Consider the following 23,483-nt stretch of genomic DNA (forward strand, 5'->3'; position numbering starts at 1 on the left):
GCCTCTTAAAAAGCATCCTAAACTCTTTTGGTCGCTTTCATCAACCCTTATTCATGGCCACTTAGACCGACTGCCTGGAGCAGGATGGAGCCAGACTTTTCACTATCACTCTTCACCTCAGAATCAGCCCGCAGCCTCTGGAACTCCTATTCTGCTTCCTTTCACCTTCTCTCAGCTTGGTTCCCCTTAAATTGTTTTGTTTTTCAGCACTCTAAAGGGGAAAAATATTTTCTAAAATGAAGCTGGCAAAAGCTTCAAAACATATGGCAGACAAGATGCCTACAAACCAAATACAGGTATCTCCACTCAATTATAGGTGACAACCATTTATTATAGCACAATGCAGAATGTCTTTGGGGGAAAACAATGAGAATAAAGACTGTAACCTTAAGAAAAAAAAAAGAAACCACACACAAACCCACATACCTAAAATGGAAGCCTCATGAGATGAGGAAAGCCAAGTTTTCATCTACTCTTGGGTTAGGCTTAATCTTTGAGAGTATAACGATGGCCAAACTAAGCTGCACATTACCATGGGGAGTGACCAGGTTAAATTAGAATAAGACACTGCCAGGTATTTTGAGCATTACAGTACAAGCTGGAGAGGAGCAAAGCATTATTCAGTAGTTTGCACATCTGACCACAATTCAAGGAAAAAATCTCTTTAGATGGCTGATTAAATAAATGAATGAATCCCTCCTATTAGAATGAGCAGTCATATTCCCTCTAGTGATTTCCTGTCCAAAGACGTTCTATTGCCTCCCACCACCTCACAAGGAAACACCAATGATTACATCATTACTACTTACATTCAAAGCATTCTTTGCAGCTTCTGCTTCTGAGCGACTGTCAAAACTGACAAAACCTACGGGCTGAGGAAAGAAAAAAATATGAAGAAAAAACAAATCAGGAGATATCTATTTTTCTGGGTCAAAGGTGATGTCAAACCGAAGAGCTAAGATAAAGAAATGACCACAGGCAATGGGTAGAAATAAGAAAGCCAGTTCAAAAGAATCATGACGCAGTGGCTTAGCCAAATTTCTAACATGAATCAAAAGGGATTGTGAGGGTGGTTCTTCAAGGGCACAGCTGGGGATTTAGAGAATCATAAAAAAAAAAAAATCTAGAAGGGGTTGGAAGGTGAGCAGCAGTGAACAAGAGAATAGAGGAAAACTTGGGTCAAAAGGCTCTACTTTCCTAAATCAAATTCACTGTACCTCAGTTTCTTCATCTTTTAAAATGGAAAGAGAACCGAATCACCTTTTGGTACACTGTAAGTGCAAGGAATACAATGACACAATGATAAAAGCCCTGTACTCTCACTGCATGATCAAAATTATAAAATGAACATTTCCATCTCAAATCCCAAGGGATACCTTTAAAAAGTCCTGTGTTTAACTAGGTGTAAACCAAATTGTTCCAATTCAACAGAGAGGGGTGATAATCCCTGTGGACTCAATCTTTTAGTCCAGAAAGATGCTTGCAACATAGTTTATTCCTGATGAATCAAAGAATACCTTACTGAGAGATGAAAAGCAACTGAGAGGTGAGCATGCTGGATATTCAGCATTTTCGGGGGGGGGGGGGAACATACAGCCAAAAATTTCAAGAAACTTATAGAAACTATCAGGGTCATCGATTACCATTCTCCATTCTGCACCTCCTGTGCTCTACCCTAGACTTGGGACTCTGCCTGTGATTAGAAGTTTCAAACACAGCATGATTCTTCACCAACAGATACTTACACTGAGTGTGAAAGTTTGCCTGTTTAACCTTATTTTTTTTAAAAAAAAGGAGAACTGGGAATAAAAGTGGGTTTGGAGGATTTCTTTTGAATATACAGACCAATCCCAATATAATCATGCTGGATGCATTATGTTTGCCATTTGCCTTCCTCAGGGATATAATTGTCAGTCATTTTCCTGTGCTAATTCCTAACTAATCTCACAATTTTAAATCAACAACAAAAATTAAATCCTAATAAGAATTATAAAGGAGAATGCTGAGACCCAGTAACATTCTTGAAGAAAGTCAATTCAAATTTATTGTGGAGGTCATCATTTTATATGCAAGTTTGAAATTCTTACCTGCTTAGATGTGAGCTTTATAAGAGAACCCTCGTAGCCCTGAAAATTAAGAACCAAATTTAGACGAAAAAAAATTACTAGAAAAAAAAAAAAGCAACTGTAATAGCAACTTGCTCAAGTAAAAATGAGTCTGTTATGACTACTGACTAACTCTTCTTATAAATGCCTCAAGGTAACTGAGAAAGCAGATTTTATAGACGTATGCATATATGTGCCGATGCTTCCATCCTTAAGGCCTAAAACAAATCATACCTTGAAATTTATGCATGTATATCTAGGTTTGTTTTCCTTTTTTTCATGAAATCGTACAATGGTAGGAGAACAGGTTCCTCTCTCAACAGATCTTTCTCATTTTACAGAACTAGGAGAATGAAGGGAGTAAATTTAATAAGATAGGAAGGTAAGTATGTGAGGACTTGGTCATGTGTTTGCTATAACATTAAAACATTCAGAATGTCCTACGTAGAACTTATTACTCGAAATCTCAAAACTGCCAGGAAAAGTTACACAGGTAGTGATACTGAATTCTTCTGAGTTATTTTGCTTACTTACTGAAGCAGCTAGTTTTCATGTTGGTACTCTGATTGGGACATACAAAAATTCCCTGTTGGGTTCTTACTCCAGCCCATCCTCAAGGAGGATAGAAACTCCTCCCTTTTCACTCCCTCCCGGCTCCTCAGGATAAGGATAACAAAGTGTGTTTATTTCTGAAAATAATCAATGGCTGGTGGCTTGCACTGATGGATGACACAAGGGGAAAAACACCATTTGACATGATTGACCACTGCACAGATCAGTGCCAAGACAGATTTGCAGACGAGGGTCAGGCTCCAGGGACTTTAATTAAAAAAGGGTTGTTAGGAATGTACCAGGGTCCTGACTCTTGCGTTGGGGTTTCTGGGCAGGATGTTGGGATTGATTCATCCTCCTATCTTCCCAGCAGAGAACTATGTTACCAATTAGCTACTGTAAACATTTTACCTCAAAGACCTTGAGCTCTTCTGGCCAGAGAGGTCATGATTCACAGCCCTGCCTCTTCCTTTTTCAAGGTGCTTTCTCTCTGAGAAACCTGGAGGTTTAAACACCCTGAAGGCCTCAGAGGCAAAGGACAAATGGATATTTCACTCAAGTACCACACCACTGGTAGCAATATATTGTGATCTCTAGCCACGAACAGAAAAGTAGTATCACAGACTACTTCAGAACACGGATGGTGGAGTCAGATTGCTTGGGTTTGAATCCTAGCCCTGCCATTTATTATGTGTGAACCTGAGCAAAATTTATTCAGTTGCTCTAAGTTTCATTTTCCTCATTTGAAAAACAGAGGCCAACCTACTTTAAAGGGTTATGATAAAAATTAAATGGAATAATCCATATGAGGGGCCTGCTGGCTAAATCTCCAGTATTTTGTCCATTAGTAAGATCATTAAAAAGTCCCCATCCTATGAAAGGGACAAATAGTAAAAATGGCAACCCTGCAGAAGATACTCAGGAAATTCTATGAAGCTGATACTCCCCCCAACATCTTTCCTTCCCATTTCCTCTCAGCTGACCTCATGTCTAACCCTTCTGTTTCCCTCTGTAGAGTCATCATTGTTACAGTAAGGGGATGGCTATTAGAACAGAGGTAGGTCTACTATTACATGGTGCCTTACTAGCACATAAGCTAGATTCTTAGCTTTGCTGGCTTTTAACTGGCTGCCCCTTCCACCTTCTTCCTTCCTTTCCTACCCAGTGTTTTCAGCTGTCACACCTTACTCTCCCTCTCCTTGAAAGGCTAGATCCTGTCCCCCAACCTGTCTTGCCTCTGCGGCTAGGGTCCTGCTTCGACAGGATGGATCTTTAATCATTAATCAAGATGGTCTGCCACCTAATCATAAGTGTGCCCCTAGCCAGGCACTGCTGCTACCATGTTCTCAGGGACCAGACACAAGCCCTGAATTTATCACGACTTCCAAGTGTTCTCCTTGAGGGCCTAGGCCTCCAGCCCACAATCCACCCAGTCCCAGCTTTCTCTTATTCCCCACAGGTTAGCCTTCAAGACTTCTTCTTGGCAGCATGGTTTTTTCAGCTTTTGTCCAATTTTCTGCTAAGTTTTCAATTCTAGCAACATTAAATATCTCAAGTGATTTTTATCTCAATAGTCCCAATGGACAGGCAACTGAATTAAGTACTACACTATGTATCAGCACAACAAGTAATTCCTTAAAACTTCGTCTTACTTTGTTTGAAATTTGGGACATTTTTCCACAGAAAAAGTAATGGTGGTTAGGTCCTTAGTCTAGTTCATGAAAGGGTAATTAACTTATGTATCCGAAGAATAGTATTAACAATGTTTCAACTAATAAGAAACCTTGTAGGAATAAGCCTTGACTTATTTCACTGGAAATATAAGTAACAGTAATTGATAGTATTTTTGGTGAGCTGTACTCAGAAGAATACTCCCAATTGGCAAACGATAAACAGGGAGGACACTAAAACTGTTCTAAACAGAGCCAGATGCATGTCCCCATTATTAGTAAAGAAAGAGACTTATCTAGATTAGCTATTGGGGAGGACAAAAGGCAACTTCAGTCTCTCCTGAGACCGCACACTGGAACTGAGTTGTTAAATCTCCTTTACTAACTATCCTTTTTTAAAAAAGATTACTTTATAAGATGCTTTCTCAAACATATTTCTTCCTGCAAAAAGCCCACATGAAGCTTATTTATACACACACTTTTTGTCTCCTTTTATAATTTCTGAAAAAGAAAAGGTACCTTAAATGGTCTGAAAAGCAGATAGAGCTCCCGAGGTTTGATATCCAGAGGGAGACCACTGACAAATAGGGTCCGGACCTGGAAAATAAATATGAGGAGTGATCACAAGACTGTACAATCTAGAGAACAGCTCTCACTTGTAATCTCAAAAATACGTGTCTTCATATATTTCATAAACCCCACCTAATTCATGTTCTTTCCGTAACCCAATGAACACTCTATGTTAAGACGCCATTAGACCAACTCTTGGATATTTCTATGGGATTACTCAGAATGAATTACCTCTCGCTGATTTAAATTTACAAACTGATCAGTCATTACCTGGTTCTGACACTATGAAGGGAAGAGGTCTACATAGTTAAAATATCAGCTTAAGAAGAAGAAAAAAAGTCACAAGAACAGTAAATCTATAGCTTCTCTGCTCTAAATCAAATGAACACAACATGATTCAAAATTAAATCAGAACAATTTTTGTTTTTTCCTGCTTGTTTTGTCCTTGCCTCCCTCATCGGCATTAATAATTACAGTCATTTTTAAAAGTATCTTATTTTTAAGTAATCTCTACACCCAATGCGGGGCTTAAACTTACAACCCTGAGATCAAGGGTCACATGCTCTGAGCCAGCCAGATACCCTGATAATTTTAATACATGTAAAATATAATCCAAACACATCTAAATAGTAGCCAAAATGTAGAACTCTTCATCTGCTCCGTTCCAAAACAGCAGGGAAGACCTCACTGACCTCTAACCCATAAGGCCTAAGATACAAAGTATGTGATTAGTGTCTCCTAAAATAGAGAACACAGATGACACACTTCCATTTGGGAGGATCAGAGAAAACATGTTAGCATTTGACTGGGAACTTAAAGGATAGGTAAAATCTCACCACACGGATATAAAAGGTGAGGGGAATTGGAAAAGACTCGGAGGCACAGAAAAGCATTAACCAAGGCAGTGAAGGAGGGGATAGCACAGCATATCCTGGGAGAAGGAGAAGCCAAAACCGAACAAGTAGCTGCGGATCCAACTACAGGGGACATCACAAGTCACTGGCTCAGGAATCTGGTCTTCATTCAACAGGCAAGGAGAAATCACCATGTTTTCTTTCTACTTATTTTAGTTTCGTGTGCCTTTAGTCAAGTTTCCTAACACCTTCCCCCTCCAAACTTTGAAATACAATGGACATGTGACAGTGTGTAAGTTTAAGATGTACAATGTTGTGACTTTTGAGTATATATAATACAGTATTGTTACCTATAACCACAATGCTGTGCATTAGATCCCCATAACTTACTCAACTTCTAACTGGAAATTTGTAATCTTTGACCAACATCTCATTTCCTCCATCCTGATCCCCTGGTAACCACCATTCTACTCTGTTTCTAGGAGTTTGACTTCACGCCCAATTTTCCATTCCTCTTCTCTACTCCAGCTGATACAACATGATTGAGTTCCTCATTAGAAATCATGTTGCTACCTAAAGAAAAATTCAATGCTCAATTGTTAAGTCTATAAATCTAGATTTTTCCTCAGTGTGAAAAGGGAGATCTTCTAGAACCCTAACGCTTTCCATTGATTCTGGTTGTGAAGAAGCACAAATCAGCAAGCAAGGCCCTTGTATTGATGCAGCATACAGTAAAAGGTCATGCTATCTGCAGACAGGTGTATAACCAACACTATGATGATGTAAACAGCCTCAGAATCCCGAAGGACTTATTGTTATTCATTCATATTTTAGATTTATTGTGCTATAATTGATATACAGTTGACCCCTGAACACAGGTTTGAACTATGTGGGTCCATTTACAGGCAGATTTTCCCAATAAATACAGTATAGTACTGTAAATGTATTTTCTCTTCCTTACGATTGTCTTAATAACTTTTTCTCTAGCTTATTTTATTATAAGACTATTGTATATAATATATAAATAATATACAAAACCTGTGCTAATCAAGTGTTTGTTATTGGTAAGGCTTCCAGTCAACAGTAGGCTATTAGGAGTTAAGCATTAAGGGAGTCAAAAGTTATATGTGGATTTCTGACTGTGCAGGAGATCAGTGCCTTCTAGCCCCCACATGGATCTAGAGTCAACTGTATAATGAACTGTACTTTTTGTTTACAATTTGGTTAAGTTTTGACATACGTATAACCTGTGAAACCATCACAACAATCAAGATAATAAACATATTTACCACCTCCAAAAGTTTCCTGCCACCCTGGTTCTACCATCCACATTCCCAGGCAAACACTGATCTGCCTTCTACCACTATTAATTAATTGGTATATATGTTCTAAAGGTTTATACAAATGGAACCATGAAGTATTTATTCTTTTTGTCTGGCTCTTTTACTTTTGTATAACTATTTTGAGATTCATCATCCACTGCCGCATGTATTAATAGGCTACTCCTTTTTATTGATGAGTAGTATTCTGTTGCATGGATATACCACAGTTCATTTATCCATTCACTTGATGGGACAACATTTGGGTTATTTCTAGTTTTTGGCTTTTAGGCTAGGGGCAGTCATGTATCAATTTGTACGAATCTTTGTATGGATGTATGTTTTCTATCTTCTTGGTTCAATACCTAGGAGTGGAAGGGCTAAATGATATGGTAGGTATATGCTTAACTTTTAAAAAAAACTGCCCTTCAATTCCTTGTTTTAGGGCCCAGAACATGATTTAAATGCTGCGTACTTAAAAACAAAATCGTATTCTGTGGCTCTTGGATAGTATGTTTTACAAACGTCCATTAGGTCAAGTTTGTTGTTCAATGTATCTTTTGCCTTCTCCCATCTCCCTCAACTTTGCCAGTGATAAAAACTCTTTTTCCAAGAACTTTGTTTTATCAAAGCTAAAGCCTAATTATGGACAAGTGCCAAAGACACAGCTGATGAGGGAATCCTGCCATCCAGTGTGCCCTCCCTGCCATCCACAACTGTCTTCCCACAGTCCAAAAAAGTAAACACCATCTGTCCTTGGCCACTCTAGCCAGGACAACCTGAGTAGAGAGGGAATCCCAGCTCCCATTCATTCCGATTTTGCTGAGTACCCAATATGTTTGACACTATGCCAGGTGCTGACTGGATTATAAAGATTTCCAAGGAAATAATGCAATAAGCTGATCCTATGGTTTAAGCCCTGGAGTCCCATTTGTCCATCAGGGAAGCTTAGCTATGTTAACAGGTACCAATTAAAATTCAAGGAGTTAACTTATAAAACAAACTACCATTTATAGTATTGTTCTAAAGAAAAAGAACTCCACAAACTTGAAAGTCAAACAATTTACCAACAAAATACAATAAAACTCTGGGGGTTATCAATAAAATATTACTTGATATAAATTAAGGTTCATATACATCAATAAAATGTATTATGCAGCCAATAAAAATTATGTTCAAGAAAAAAATTACATTCAAGGAAAAAGTTTTATTCTGTAAAACAAACACCAACACACATACGTATGAAGAGAGGGATAACACGCCTTTGTAGGACAGAGACACCAAAATAGTTATATTTATAGGATTTACCGAGTGCAGTGATTTTAATGTTTATTTGCTTATTTGTATTTTTTCTATAATATACACATTAGATACTTTTATTTTGTTAGATTGAGAACTGCCTTTTTTTATTGTTTTCTTTTGGAAACTATAAATAATGTCAATATTTACATCAATAAAAACTTCAAAGCGTATGGAGGAACCTTTTAATGTAAATATTTCAGAATTAGAAGTGATTCTTATTTTAGTATCTCAAACTATTATACATGAAAAAAATGGAACTCCCATTAGCCCTAAGTTTGCTACTCACCCACAGATGACAAGAGACTCAAAGCAACTCTGTTTTGTTCATCAATGGGAGGCGACTAAGATGTCTGGCATTTTATTTACATGGACATGAGTTACACTTCCCATAATCTCATGAATCTCACGGTCTCAAAAACCTGCCAGGATCTCTCATCTCTCACTGAAGAGTTAGTCTCTCCTCTGACAGAACAAACTGACTAGGAGAAATAATTTTTATTTTATTTATTTATTTATTTTTAAAGATTTTACTTGACAGAGAAAGACACAGCGAGAGAGGGAACACAAGCAGGGGAGTGGGAGAGGGAGAAGCAGGCTTCCCGCTGAGCAGGGAGCCCGAAGCGGGGCTCGATCCCAGGACCCTGAGATCATGACCTGAGCTGAAGGCAGATGCTTAATGACTGAGCCACCCAGACGCCTCGGAGAAATAATTTTTAAATATTTATTTATGAATACAACTAAAGGTCACTTAAAACCAAGTGCTTGGAATCTATGAACTTTGAATTAAGTTAAAAAAAAAAAAAAAAGGATAATGTATGGGAAAAAACTCTTCCTGAATATCTAATTCATGCTTTTCTATAGTGACCGGGACTGAGATCACGGGGCTATCTGAAAACAGCTTAGCTTCTCCACTCTTCTCACCCCCACACTTTTTATCTTAGCTATTAAATCAAGAAACACTTGCGGGCTTTGTCTTTGCTATGTTTCCGGAAATCACAAAGGTAAAACAGGGTTCTTCCTTGCAGGGACGTTTCAGTCAGTGAAAGAAACAGTCCGTAAATGACCTTCTATGTTAATAGAAAGCTTAGTTCATTCAAAAAGTAACCGACAGTGAGAGAAAAGTCTGAGACAGGTAAATAAATGATCAAATACTCAAGAAAAAAAATGTCACCCCAAACAACAAATGAATGACACCAAATGAACTCTGTGGCATGTCAATCATTATCCAGGGCAGCCCTTCATTTACCAGCAGTGGCTATGGACACAGATGTGCCTGGCACTATGCCTTCAGCATCACAGATGTTTACTTTATCAGACACATGGGGAAACACACTTCTTACTCAAGGACACAACATGCCTCATGGAAGATCAAGACATGAAGCTGCTGACAGCTCTATCCCAAAGGGACTCTAATGGATTCTGTGGATGTACCTCCAGCTCCATTTTCACAACAGAACTGAAAGAATAAATGCTGCGGGAAATCTCCTGTGCTGGACAGTAAGAGCAAGGAGACTTCTCTGCTCAGCCATTTATCTGGCATTCCCTAGAGGCCACAGTTCTATTTTGGATAAAACTGACCACGTGTTCTTCAGTGGGACTGCCAGTTCCCACTGAGAAAGTGAAGCCACATTTCAGTGACTTTTTTTTTTTTTTTTAAGATTTTATTTTTGAAGTAATCTCTATACCTAACATGGAGCTTGAACTCATAACCCCGAGATCAAGAGTCACAGGCTCTACTGACTGAGCCAGCCAGGCGCCCCTCAGTGACTGACTTCTAGTTTAATAAACTCTAAGTCATCGTATCAGTCTTGAGTTTTCCTGAATAGAAAGGTCAAAATAGGCCTTGAAATGGAAGGGTCCCTTTTTATTTTTAAAGATTTTAACCATTTTAGAGAGAGAGCACGTGCGCGCCCTCACACACGCACATGCAAGCAGGGAGGGGGACAGAGGGAGAGGGGGAGAATCCCAAGCTGACTCTGCCTTGAGCACGGAGCTGGACATGGGGCTCCATCCCACAACCCCAAGACCACAACCTGAGCCCAAACCAACAGTGATATGCTCAACTGAATAAGCCACCCAGGTGCCCCAGGAACGTCTTACCTTTAACAAAGAACACACAGGTAATCTAGACATGAAAATATAAACCAAATAGACACATGCTTAACCTCAGCAGAGAATAATCACACTTTCCAGCCAATGGCCATATCTGCTAGACACCACAGTGTCCAAAGACTATGGGCCTATGGGCATGTTTCAGTTGTTTATAAAAAGATGTTGGGGATCACTTCTAGCTGCTCTGAGCTAACCTCTTGAGGTTCATCTTAAATTCACAGGATTGGGAAAGGCTATTTCTCATGTTCAAATGACTCATGTGAGGGACTCATTTAAAACATTATAATGAATAAAGCCCATGGAGGTGCTTCTCTGATAATCAATCTATCCCCTGCTAGCTTTCTCTCCATCCACCCACATTCTTAAACCTATAAATAAATGTAAACTCCAAAGAAGCTTTCAAACGTGCTATAAATTTCAGTCATTCTTTTGGAGTAATCATTCTTTGAATCACACAAGTATATTTACAGATAAGATCTTTCAAAGAGTGTTTTAGAGTTTGAAGTCTCTTATTTGGTATGGTGTAAGCATAATCTGAGGCACAGAGTATATAGTCTATAAATCTCTTCTGAATTACTTCAGAAATCTAAGTAATACTGTGTGTTCATGGGAGACAGTAAGTGTGTGCATGTTGACACCTCTGTGGACAACATGGCAAACAAAATGAGGCAACCCAGTTTCCCAGGCACCACCATAGTAGCATGGTCACAACATCAAATGATAAACACTCACAGGACAAAAAGGCAGAAAAGGTTCACCTTATAGGACCCAGAAATTTAAAAGAAAAAGAAATGAGACAAAAAACTATCAGAACCCAGGCAGAAAAATGAAGACTGAAATTCACATAGACTGAAAGACAAACAGATCACAAAAAAATCAAGGACTGAACACTCATTAACATGGAAAGAATGATCAATACACAGTTACCAGTAAAATCACTCCTATTTCAATTCATAATGACTTAAACATACTTGTGTATAAATAAGTCCCAAATCAACAACTACAGATGAGTAATCTACAAAGTTTTTTGAAAAGATACTCAAACTCGATAGTTTGCACATTTAAAATGGCAAGTAGATAACCATGTTTATTGATCGAGAACAAGCCTCCTGACTATTAAGTGAAAAAGCAAACACCAGAATTTACCCATCCCAGTTTAATTTTTTCAAGTGGTTTTATAAGTTAGTACATGCTAAAAAAAAAGGGGGGGGGAGGGTTATTGAAAGAATGTTTACTAAATTACTCTTATGTTAACAGCAGGGAGGGAAGGTGGTATTTTATATATTTATACACATAAGCATTTAAATATTCATGAACGTAAACCATCACTTAAAGAACACAAGTCCAAATAGAGCTCCTTCCGTTGAAAATATGAACCCTGAGCCCAGCCTATGCTTTTGTCCTTAGAGACTCCCAGTTTTTCTACCTGTGCACCTTAGGGGCAAGGTTGATCTAGCAGAAGTATATATTCACAGACTCACAGAATTGCAATGTGAAGCAAATTAACGCTTCACATTTCAATTCTGACTATGAGTCCGCGTTTGTTTGTACTTACACCAGAAATAAAACCTAACCAAAAAACGGGCATTAATGACTCGATATTAAGGCCCTGGGAGCAGGACCATCCTGGTTTCAGTCAAAGAGGTCTTCTTGCTTTGTGACCACCCTACTCTCCACTAACAAAAGAATGGAGGGATCACGCACTGTCCAACCCCCCAAGGAAGTGCCATCTTTCTTCTGCGAGACCACATACTATATAAACTTGGTTTCAGGGACAGAAAAGTTAAAAGAGCTCCACATATTTGTGGCAGCATAAATCCCATAGCGCTGGGTTGTTTTAACACAAATGGCGGCAGGGGTGTGGTGGGGGTGGTTCAGAGCCCTGAAAGTTTTACACCCTGATTATTTTACTCTTTTTAAATAAAGTACTGATGGATTTAAGTTCTTCGCTTATTCTGTAAGCATCACCTGAAACACCAAACTGTAACAATGAACCCTGCTGAGGATGGCACATCAACTCACTTCCAAAGAAGGCTTTGTTGGCCTGCTATGATTCTGCATTCATGTCTTGCCACTATGAAAATGGATTACCACAATTATTAAAATGGTCTGCCAGGAATTTAATCCTGGTTGCTGCTCAACAGAAACTGACCAGCCTTTGGTCAAGCTCCAGTTTCTTGCTGGCATCGATTTCCAGATGGAATAGGTGGTCAAGTTCCACTCTCCTGGCCACCTGCTGGACTTAAAGACGCACACCATTTCTGGCCCAGGAAAGGTATGTTTTGGTTCAGGAGGCCAGGTTGCTATAGATACCAAGTATTGACTAACCATAGGATAAAAGGGTCACTATGTTCTTATGAACTCCCAGGTTTTAGTTTTAGAATCTAAAACATAATTATCCACAAGTAGGCTTTCTAGTTCTGAGGGATCTAACTATTGTTTACCCTAAGTGATAATTCAGTTGTAGAATACTGTAGGAGAACCAAATTTATACTTATTTAGGGCCCCTGGAAACCAGGGTGCCTTTGCCAAAGTGATCAGATAGTTTCCAGTAGGATCAGGGGAAGAAGCTATAAGATTCACGGGAGCACATATAGAAGAGGAACCACCATGGTTCCATAAACTCGTATATGCAGGGCTCAGAACATGCATAGGAAATAAGGACAGCAAGTTAGCACTGGGTACACATGCCACTAGGTTCATTTAGATATCCTAGCCCAACCCAACGCCAATTTATAATCAGATGGTCTCAGACTCCCAGTTTCACAGAACTGCTTAAGACCGAAGTTCAACCTAGGCCACACCACATGTCCACTATATAACTAAAAGGTAAGAGACAAACTGGGAATTTCTGGGGTTTGAAACCACCCAAGAATAGGCAGCAAATGTGTCTGTACACGTGAGCCCTCAACTTCATTATTAAGAAATTTCCTTAGTGCTGTCCGACACAAAGGGAGGTGGTACCAGAAGCAGATCAGGGATTTAGGGTGTGAATGAGCCTACACAGAAAACTAGACGCATGTAAGAATTTAACCTCATTATGAGGAAGTTCACCGAGTACTGTCAAACAAATAAATGGTTGTCAAGTTCTTAGAGTTCAGTAAGATGCTCCTTATAAAAGCAGGACATTTTACTCCCCTTAACTCTAGTCCTATTCTTATGTACCCTGGCTTCCCTTAGTCCCTTCCTTTAAGTCAGCTTTTGATGGCTTACTCTGTTTCAACCCTGGATAGCCCGTGGAATCCTGCTCTTCAATTACACTGCCTGCATTGCTAAAACATGAAGATTTTTAAATGTACTCATTAATGCAGTGTATTGTAAACAGAAGTTTGCATTCTAATCCCCTGAAGTGCATTTGCCCTTAGGATTTTAATCCTACAGAGTACCCTGAGGCTGAATGCCCACAAGATTATCTGGGCTATCCACATATACACTTTTCCAAGCACTGATAAAATGAAATACAAGCAGAAAAAGACCTTATCAAAATCTCAAGCCTTTTCTTTCTCCTTCTGCATAGCTTGGGTGATTGAATAATCTGCTTGACAAAATAAGAAAATAAAGTCATTCCACCTCTCCCAACTACATAGAAAAAACTATCCCCAAGAGCACAATATTTCATAGTCTTATAGAATACCTTAAAAAAATTACTCATTGGCAGATTATGGTCCCAACACTGTCCAGGGCTCTAAAGTATGTGTTTTTTATATTAATAGTGGATAAAGTTTGTTTGGAAGAACTTGATCCCACTGCAAACTTCGGTTTGCAATGTCTTTATTTTTTTAAGATTTTACTTGAGAGAGAGCACCTGAGCAGGAAGGGGGGTTGGGAAAGAGCAGACTCCCCGCTGAGCAGGGCGCTCGACATGGGGCTTGATCTCAGGACCCTGGGATCATGACCTGAGCCAAAAGCAGACGTTTAACTGACTGAGCCACCCAGGCGCCCCTGCAATGTATTCTGAATAACCACTGACAATGCACCACAGTTCTAACATAACTAGAAAGCTGTGGTGAAAAGGTTGGCTTCCCAATATTTAGCTGTGGGAGATGACCCAATATACACTTCCAAATTCTTGATGGCAGCTCAGCTCACTTTCAAGCTGAATGTTCTTCCCTAGAATTAGTGGTGAGCATCCTAGTACATAGCAGTAGTACTAAGTATCTGTACAAGGAACTAAATGAGTTAATGTAAAAATTGAGTCACAGTACTAGGATTGAGGCATAGGAGACAGCCATGTAATTTATGAATATCCAGATATGGATGAGTATGAAGAAATAAAGTCATTGTGATTTTTTATATGCATTCAAGAGGTAAGTACTCAAGACAGTAAAAAGGATACGTAGTAAAAATAAACAAATAAGCATTCATGTGGAACCAGGCTGCTAGGATTCAAATCCCAGTTCTGTAACTCCCTAGCTATGAACCTTGGACAAGTCCCTTAACCACTCCATGCAGAAGTTTCCTCATCTGGGAAATGGAGACAACAAAGGCAGTTTTTAAATATGTCCACAAAATTTTCTGGACTCTTCCCTTCAAGAGGTAGAGCTTAATTCCCCTCCCCTTCAGGGTGGGCTTTACTCAGTGACTCACTTCTAATGAACAGAATACAGGAGAAGTAACAGTGTGCAACTTCTAACCCTAGGTCGAAAAAGGCACTGTGGCTTCCTCAGCAGATGTAGGCTCTCTTGGATCATTTGTTCTAGGGGAAGCCAGCTGCTATGTCATACTGATACTCAAGAAACAATATGAAGAGGTCCACATGATAGGAACAGAGAGGCCTCTCGCCAAAAACCACGTGAGGCAACCATTTTGGAAGATCTTCAAGCCCCAGTCAATTTTTCAGATGACTGCAACCCCCAGCTAAAAATGTCTTGACTGCATCCTCTTAAGACCCTAAGCTAGATTCACTTAGCAAAGCTTTTTCTAAATTCTTGATCCTTACGAACTGTGAAATGCTGTTTAAGCTGCTAAATTCTGGGGTAATTTCTTACAGAGCTGCTGGAGGGATTAAGTAAATTAATAGATGTGAAATGCCTAAAGTTCAGTACCAGGTTCAATAGAGTAAGGGCTCAGAAAATGTTGTATTAAAGTGGCTTACCACATTCAAAAGATCCATTTTCATGCTCCAAAGGCAATCTCAAGAAGCTGTAACTGATAATATTATCATGCAACTGTTATATATATGCTTAAAGTGGGCAAAAGAAAAACGTTTGCATAGTAAAAGAAATACTAACATGCGTTAAGTATTTTCATGGGGCACATTTTCCCAAAAGTGTGCCTCGGAGTCCCTTCATTACCATCTCTACCTCATCAGAAGGCCAGGAGCAAATCTCACTCTAGCCAGCACCCCACCCTCCTGCTGCTCAAGCATCTTCCTCAACTCCTTTTTTTCTCATGTGACAAGAGTTGAACAAGAAAGGAGAAATCTCTCTTCATTCTATTTGAGACTTAGAAAAATATCAAGGCTAATGGTTTAAGTATTCCTAATCAAGGAGAAAGTAATAAATGTTGAAGTGGTATTATGAAAGTTTTCAGTCCCTTAAATAGTTAAGTAAATTTGGATATAACAACATCTGCCCTCTTCCTACCTACTTTTAAGGGAAAATTAAAAGTATGAATTAACTTCTTAAGCATCATCATTCAAGGTACATGATATTTTACTCAATTTGAGAACATTTCTAATTTTTAAATCACTACTTTTTATTGTACATTTTAGCTACATTATACACTGATTGGTACCCATAACTCAGTTAAGTCATCCACTTGATTAATATCCATACTAGATTGTATCGTCTTATATGATACAAAAATAATGAGAATACTAACACTGGAAAGGACGAGAAGAAACCAAATCTCTTATATACACTGCTGGCAGGAATGTAAAAAGGTACAAACACTCTAGAAAACAGCGTGGCAGTTTGAGCGAAAAATGCGATTACCATACAACCTAGCAACTGTACTCTTGAGCGCTTACCCCAGAGAAATGAAAGTTTATATATTCACACAAAAATCTGTACACAAATATTCAGGAATGTCTGATTCATAATCACCAAACATTAGCAATAAGCGAGATGTCCTGAAATGGGTGAATGGTTTAATAAACTGTGGTATACTGCTACCATGGAATACCACCCAGCAAAAAAACAAAAAAAACTATTAATACAAAAACATGGATAAATCTCAAGGGAATTATGCTGAGTAAAAAAACAATTCCGGAAGTTTACATACTGCAGGATTCCTTTTCTAGGACATTCTTGAAATGAAATCATAGAGATGAAAAGCAAATGAGGAGTTTGCAAGAGTTAGGGACAAATGAGGAGGGGTGGAAAATACGTGGTTGTACAAAGGCAATAACAGGGATCCTGTGGTAATGGGACTGTTCTACAGCTTCCCCCACCACCAGGGGGGTGGGGGGAGCCGGATCTGAAGCTAGATCTTACAACCCTGAGATCATGACCTGAGCGGAAATCACGAGTCGGGAGCTTAACCAACTGAGCCACCCAAGAGCTCCAAGGGACTGTTCAGATCTCAACTGTGGAGGACAGACAAACCTGCACATGTGATAAAATTACACAGAACACCACAGACAGCAAAACTGGGGAAATCTAAATAAAACGAGTGGATTCTATCAATGTTAATTTCTTGATTGTGATATTGTGCTAGTTTTACAAGCTGTTACCATTAAGGGAAAGTAAGCAAAGGGCACACAGGATCTCTCTGTATTACTTCTTCTAACTGTTTATGAACCTACAATTATCTCAAAGTTTAAAGTGTACACTTAAAAAAAACTGACATCATTACATAAACATTAAATCAAGACATTTATATCAGTTGGTAAAACTAGGATGTAAAACTATATAGTTACAGGTTCGTATGCATTTCTATTTTAGAGCCCTACCAGAAGATTGGTCATTTTCCCCATTAATTTTTTAATTGGTAGATTCAGTATTATAAAAGACATTAGAAAAAGACAAAAGCAACTCCTTTAAAGGAAGTATGTTTTACTCAAATTATAATTTTCTTGATTTAGGCAATCACTACACCTTTTGTTGTAGTGTATGGTATCTTAGTTACGTTCCACTTTGATTAATCCTATAGCTCAGGGACGCCTGGGTGGCTCAGTCGGTTAAGCGTCGGCCTTCAGCTCAGGTCAGGTCGTGATCCCAGTGTCCTGGGATCAAGTCCCATATTGAGCTCCTTGCTCAGTGGGGAGCCTGCTTCTCCCTCTGCCTGCCCCTCCCCCTGCTTGTGCACACGCACATGCACTCTCTCTCACTCTGACAAACACATAAAATCTTAAAAAAAAAAAAAAAAATCTATAGCTCATTCCAGGATCTCACACGACACAGGAAGTTAAAATATTTTAGGTTGATATTTGCTATTTTTAACCACCGTCAGGGAAAAGACTAATAGGTTCAAGCACAGGGAAGTTCACAGGGTACAGGACATATATGCAGGCTACGTTTTGTATTAACACGGCTTTGGTGAGCTCACTACTTAATAACTACCCACTTTTCTAAACCTGTTTCTATGTGAAAATTCATTCAGCCAAAACTTGTTTGCACTTAAAATACCACAGGACTGAAAGATGAGTATTTGGAATACAATCTACTTTAAGTTGGCTACTTCCTGTAATTCATAAACTAGCTACTTTGCTTTCAACACTGCAAAGCCTAGTGCTTATAATGTGTTCTTACAGTAAAAGAGCAAACTTCCATTTTTAAATTTAGATCATTACTTTTCCAATCATAGGAATTTCCAAATCCAGAATACCTTCAATGTGTTTAGGCTACAACTAATAATCCCCCAGCCTACTACAGGAACTACCTCTCCAGTGAGACATTGTTTGTTTGATTTGATAGCCACGTATGTCTGTAAACCATTTATGTGATCATTCGAATCAAGTCAGTACTATGGTTGTAAGTTACTTATGTGTGTACGTACTTATGGAAAGGGATGCAGGTCTCAGAAAACTTGGCAGGACTTACAGGTAAGGACTATACGGGATGGCTAGGCACAATGAAAGACATAACAAGTCAGAAAAACAGACGTGGGTAAAGTTTGAGAAGCTGAGAAATAACCTATATTAACAAAAGTATATATGCTTTACAAATGAATCTAAAGCATTTAAAAACATGTTAGATATTTAATCTGAATTCCCACAGCACTGTAACTTTTCAACGACTATAATGGAAGGAAAATACCACTACATTGAACCTAGCGATTTAAATTCCATCTCTGCTTCAAAACTAGCTGTTGAGGCCTTGGGCAGGACCTCGAGCTTTAGTTTCCTTATTTATGAAGTGAAGGTGTGGAATAGCTGGGTCTCCAGGTTTCATTCCAACTCCAAAGGCATAGTGAAAGAATGGGTTTTTGGTAAAGGCATACCAGAGTCAAAGGACATCAAGTCAAGATGACCTAGGTCTTGCCATTGAAAACCTCCCAATCACGCCACTGAAATATATGTATTTCACTAGATATTTATATAAATACATTTAAATTGTAAGTTTTTATGATTCTTGTAATAAAACATAGTTACGTCTTAAACCACAAATTTAAAGAATTCAGCAGAGCTGTCAGTGCAAAACAAGGTAATGGGATCCAGAGCTACTGATATGCAGTCAGTTCATCACAAACACTGACCTAACAGTCATGATTAAATCTATTTGCATTGGATTTTCTCCCTTGTGAGAAAGAATTACTTCATAGAGCATAGTGCTTAAGCACACAAACTCCAGAGCCAGATTGCCTAGATTTGAATTGTAGCTCCAACATCTATTACCTGAGTGATCCTGGACAACTTATGAACCAATGGAACCTCAGTTTCCTCATCTACAAAATGGGAGATATAATAAAACCTACCTAATAGGGTTGCTAAGGGGTTTAAATAAGTGACTGTTGGTAAAGCATTTAGAAAAGTACCTGGCACATAGCAAGCATTATACAAGTTTTTGTTAAATAAGTAAACAGAGCCCTTCAACTGCTATCTGGTAACACTTCTTGCTGATGGGGCAGAATGAGCACTAAAGAAGGAAATTATTCGAATCCTAAAACTTAGGCCTTCATTTAGCTAGCTGAAGAGACTTTGAAAAGTTACACATAATAAAATATTGTAGTCCATGGGGCGCCTGGGTGGCTCAGTCGTCAAGCGTCTGCCTTCGGCTCAGGTCATTATCCCAAGGTCCTGGGATCGAGCCCCGCATTGGGCTCCCTGCTCCGCGGGAAGCCTGCTTCTCCCTCTCCCACTCCCCCTGTTTGTGTTCCCTTTCTCACTGTCTCTCTTTCAAATAAATAAACTAAAAATAAATAAAATATTGTACTCCAAAAGTATAAAATAAAAAAACACAACCATTGAACAAACTGCATACCACTTAAGACAAATATTTCATTATTAATCCTGATTTCCAGAGTGAAATGCTGTTATTTACACTACCTCTCCCACTTTCACTCCCTTTCAGGAACTTGAATTCCTCTGCAAGTTTAACATGTGAGTGAGAATATGCATTTGTAACATAACATACTCAAAGAGTACACAACAGTACATTTTACAGAAACCAGCTCATTACTTTCCGTTTTGTGAACTTCAAACAGCTAAGGCAGTTTCCAAAACTGTTCCTCTCCAACTGAGGAAAAATTCTCAAAATGGTCAGAGAACCTGGGGGCATGTGAAGGATCTTTCAGAGTGGACATGACTCAACCTGTCAGTGATCTCCCTGGAACCTGGTTGTGCCAGCCCAGCTCTAGCCAGAATACAGGCTAAGATACGCACATCCAAAAACAGTTATCGCAGTGCCAGAGAGTCTGTGTTCTAATATGACCAAATAAAGATACAACCAACATCCCAGATACGCTGCTCTATTGTGCCAAAACTTCTCATTCTTCCAAAAGGCCACATCTAAGCTATTTATTAAGATGTAATTTATTTGGAGCCTCATGGAAGAATTTCCAAATGTTCTGACTACAAGAGAATATAAAACCTCATCAGAAATCTAAGACAGGGGCGCCTGGGTGGCTCAGATGGTTAAGCGTCTGCCTTCGGCTCAGGTCATGATCTCAGGGTCCTGGGATCGAGTCCCACATCCAGCTCCTTGCTTAGCAAGGAGCCTGCTTCTACCTCTCCCTGCCACTCCCCCTGCTTGTACTCTCCCTCTCTCTGGCAAATAAATAAATAAAATCTTAAAAAAAAGAAAAAAGAAATCTAAGACAATGTATATATTGAACTACAATACACCGATGACATTTTTTTTTTTGAGAGAGAGAGAGAGAGGGAGAGAGAACAAGAAAGAGAGCAAGTGAGCACGTGCGTAAGAGCAAGAAGGCAAGTGCAAGCACGGGACAGTGTGGGGACGGGGTGGGGGAGAAAAGAAAGAGAGGGAGGGCAGGAGAGAGAATCTCAAGCAGGCTCCATGCCTGGTGCAGAGCCCAACATGGGGCTCGATCTCAGGACCCTGAGATCATAACCTGAGCAGAAATCAGGAGACGGCTTTATATTTATAAAATATAAATATAACCGACTGAGCCACCCAGGCACCCCTAACTATGACTTTTTAAAAAAATCTTTTTAAAGGGTATGGTTAACACCACATACCACATTCAATACACTTTTTTGCTAACTGAAATTATGGTACAGGTACTACCAGGGAACGTGAATATGGATCCCCGACCTCATACTTCCTCCCTCTGACACCATCCAGATTTAGGCAGCACTTGAATAATGAGCCTATAACCTTCAGAGGACCCTCTAAAGCTAGCATAGGCATCTTTTTTTTTTTCCCTCTAAATGTCTTAATCTTTGCTGGAGAGTGTATCATTCATCAAAAATTTTAGATTTTGTGAGGTTACCCTATGGCTCAAAGATTTTTAAAAACAGAAAGGATACACCCCCAAAAAACTATTGTTTTTCTAACTTCATAATCAGCATTGCTAACATGCACCAGTTTCTTCCCACCTTATCAAAACAAAATTCCAGAGCCTCTGCCCTTCAAGTGTTCCATAATTATGATTCCCTTCTCTTCTGCCACTTTGCTTCCCTGGGCTCTAATGGGTCAGAGTCTTAACACCACACCTTGCTTAATTCCAGGCTAAAAGCCTTTTCTTTTATAGTTATTCTTTACTTGTGTAGAAAGCTCACTTCTGGACTTAGAAGCCTAAATCAAGGAAGCAGCTTTCTGCAACTGCTCCAATTCTTTCCTTCCTTCTTTGAATTCCTGTTGCACTGTTGGTACTACAGTCATAGGTCTTATTCTGTTCCCTAACTATTTCACAGACTGAGTTAAGTTCTTTCCAATTAAGCCATAAATTCCTTGAGAGCATGTACCGTATCTTACTCACCTATCACTATAATTTTGAATTAGGGATCTAAATTGTCTTAGATTAGAGATCTAACTTTCCTCCCTGCATCTGATATTTAAGAATGGCACACCTGGAAAAAGTCATAATTGGATAGTGTTTAAATTATTGCACAAACGGGCTCCTGAGTGGCTCCTCGGTTAAGCGTCTGCCTTCAGCTCAGGTCATGATCTCTGGGTCCTGGCATCAAGCCCTGCATCAGGCTTCCTGCTCAGCAGGGAGTCAGCTTCCCTCTTCCTCTCTCCCTCCCTCTCTCCCCCTCCTCCTCTGCCCTCCCCACTGTTTGTTTTCTCAAATAAAATCTTTAAAAATTATTGCACAGAAATGTCAGGCTTTATTTGTAAGAGGACAAGGCTCCCTTTTCTATCTATCCATCAAAAACAATTAAGAATTTAAAACCACAAAAGGATTTATAAAATATAAGAATTTGAGATCCCAAACTAGGTAACACTACCTAATTATGGATTTACGCAAACAGATTCTAAGACAGTCCTCGTAGGTATTATCTTTTTGTCTTAATGCACAAGATTCAAGGATGACTCTATTCCTAAATTAGAGGTCAACACAATTTGTTTCTAAAAACCAGGTTTCTTCTGCGAAGTTCAGAAAGGACTGCCCATGAACAGTTTATTTACAAGGAAAGGGAAGAGTAATTTATTTTTCTAAATAGTAATTATTTACAAGTTTCACTTCTGAGGTTAAAGCATATTCTAGAGTTAAATGTGAGGAAAAGGAGTTCTAAGAGATGGCAAATCACACACGTTTAATCCCCTCCCCAACCCCTCCACGCATAGGCATGCACGCACACACACACATCCCCCTCAAGTCATGCTTGTCATAGATGCTTGTCACAGATCTTTGTATCCTCCCTTTAACATGCGGAATGGACATAATACTTGCCATCTTTAAGACATTTTCAAAGGAATATAGAAAGTGTGAAATAACTAATGAAGGATTTTTAAATCCCTGACAAACAATATCAAGCACTACTTAGTTATCCCCATTTCTGGTTTTCAATACTAATCCTGAACTGCCTCTCTACTGCTCTTGGGGCACTGCATGCTCAAGAAAACCAAAAGGGATGACACTATGAGCTCCAATAAATAAAATCAAAAAGTTAATCTTCTGGGGAAAAGGTCACATAATTCAATGTTTCTTAAATATGCCTGATAGCAGGAAAGTCTAGGGTGTCGATCAAAAAATAGATTGCACCCTCCAGAAATTCTGATTCAGGCTTAGGACTCTGCATTTTTAACAAGCAACAGATGATTTTCCTGATCAGACATATTTGGGAAACACTAACATAACACATTACCAAATCCACAGGAAGGTTTTCTAGTTTTAAAAGAACATACAAACAACATTCAATTATACTTACTCCCACTGAGATGAGGTTGTGGCCCCTGAAAACTCCTCACTGCCAAATGCCATAGAGCCTGTTGCGAAGACTTTGCTTGATCTTGGAGCAGAGGCCTTTGAGCCAGACCCAGAGTGAATCTCACACAGGCAGAGAAGAATTAGACCCTTTCGTATGAGAAACAGATTTGCAATTATATTTTATGAGGTACTTCTGCATTTATATTTAGGAGGAAATCACTAAAGCTGTGCTTAAACTGTGACAGTCAACTTTGACTATGATTCTTTATTGAAAAT

At 39.0% G+C, this 23,483-nt stretch overlaps 1 protein-coding gene across 15 annotated transcripts in view; it reads right to left on the reverse strand.

Annotated features, from left to right (window-relative positions):
• The window catches only part of RBPMS (RNA binding protein, mRNA processing factor), a 173,904-nt gene that overhangs the window by 94,991 nt on the left and 55,430 nt on the right, over positions 1-23,483 (reverse strand). For 13 of the 15 annotated variants that reach the window (XR_004679073.1, XR_004679072.1, XM_035004094.1 and 10 more), the window contains exons 2-4: positions 4,847-4,924; positions 2,088-2,126; positions 810-872 (exon numbers count right to left, since the gene is read on the reverse strand). Coding sequence is in view for 11 of the 15 variants with exons in the window: in XM_035004094.1 (XP_034859985.1) it covers positions 810-872; positions 2,088-2,126; positions 4,847-4,924 (180 nt within the window). In the remaining 4 variants the exon portion in view is untranslated. Of the gene's footprint in view, positions 1-809; positions 873-1,217; positions 1,272-2,087; positions 2,127-4,846; positions 4,925-23,208; positions 23,355-23,483 lie in introns of all 15 variants that reach the window. The other 2 variants (XR_004679074.1, XM_035004102.1) reach the window with 2 other exon arrangements.

This window comes from Mirounga leonina, unplaced genomic scaffold, assembly GCF_011800145.1.
Source record: "Mirounga leonina isolate KUSES-001 unplaced genomic scaffold, KU_Mleo_1.0 Mir_128, whole genome shotgun sequence".
Classification (NCBI taxonomy): Eukaryota; Metazoa; Chordata; class Mammalia; order Carnivora; family Phocidae; genus Mirounga; species Mirounga leonina.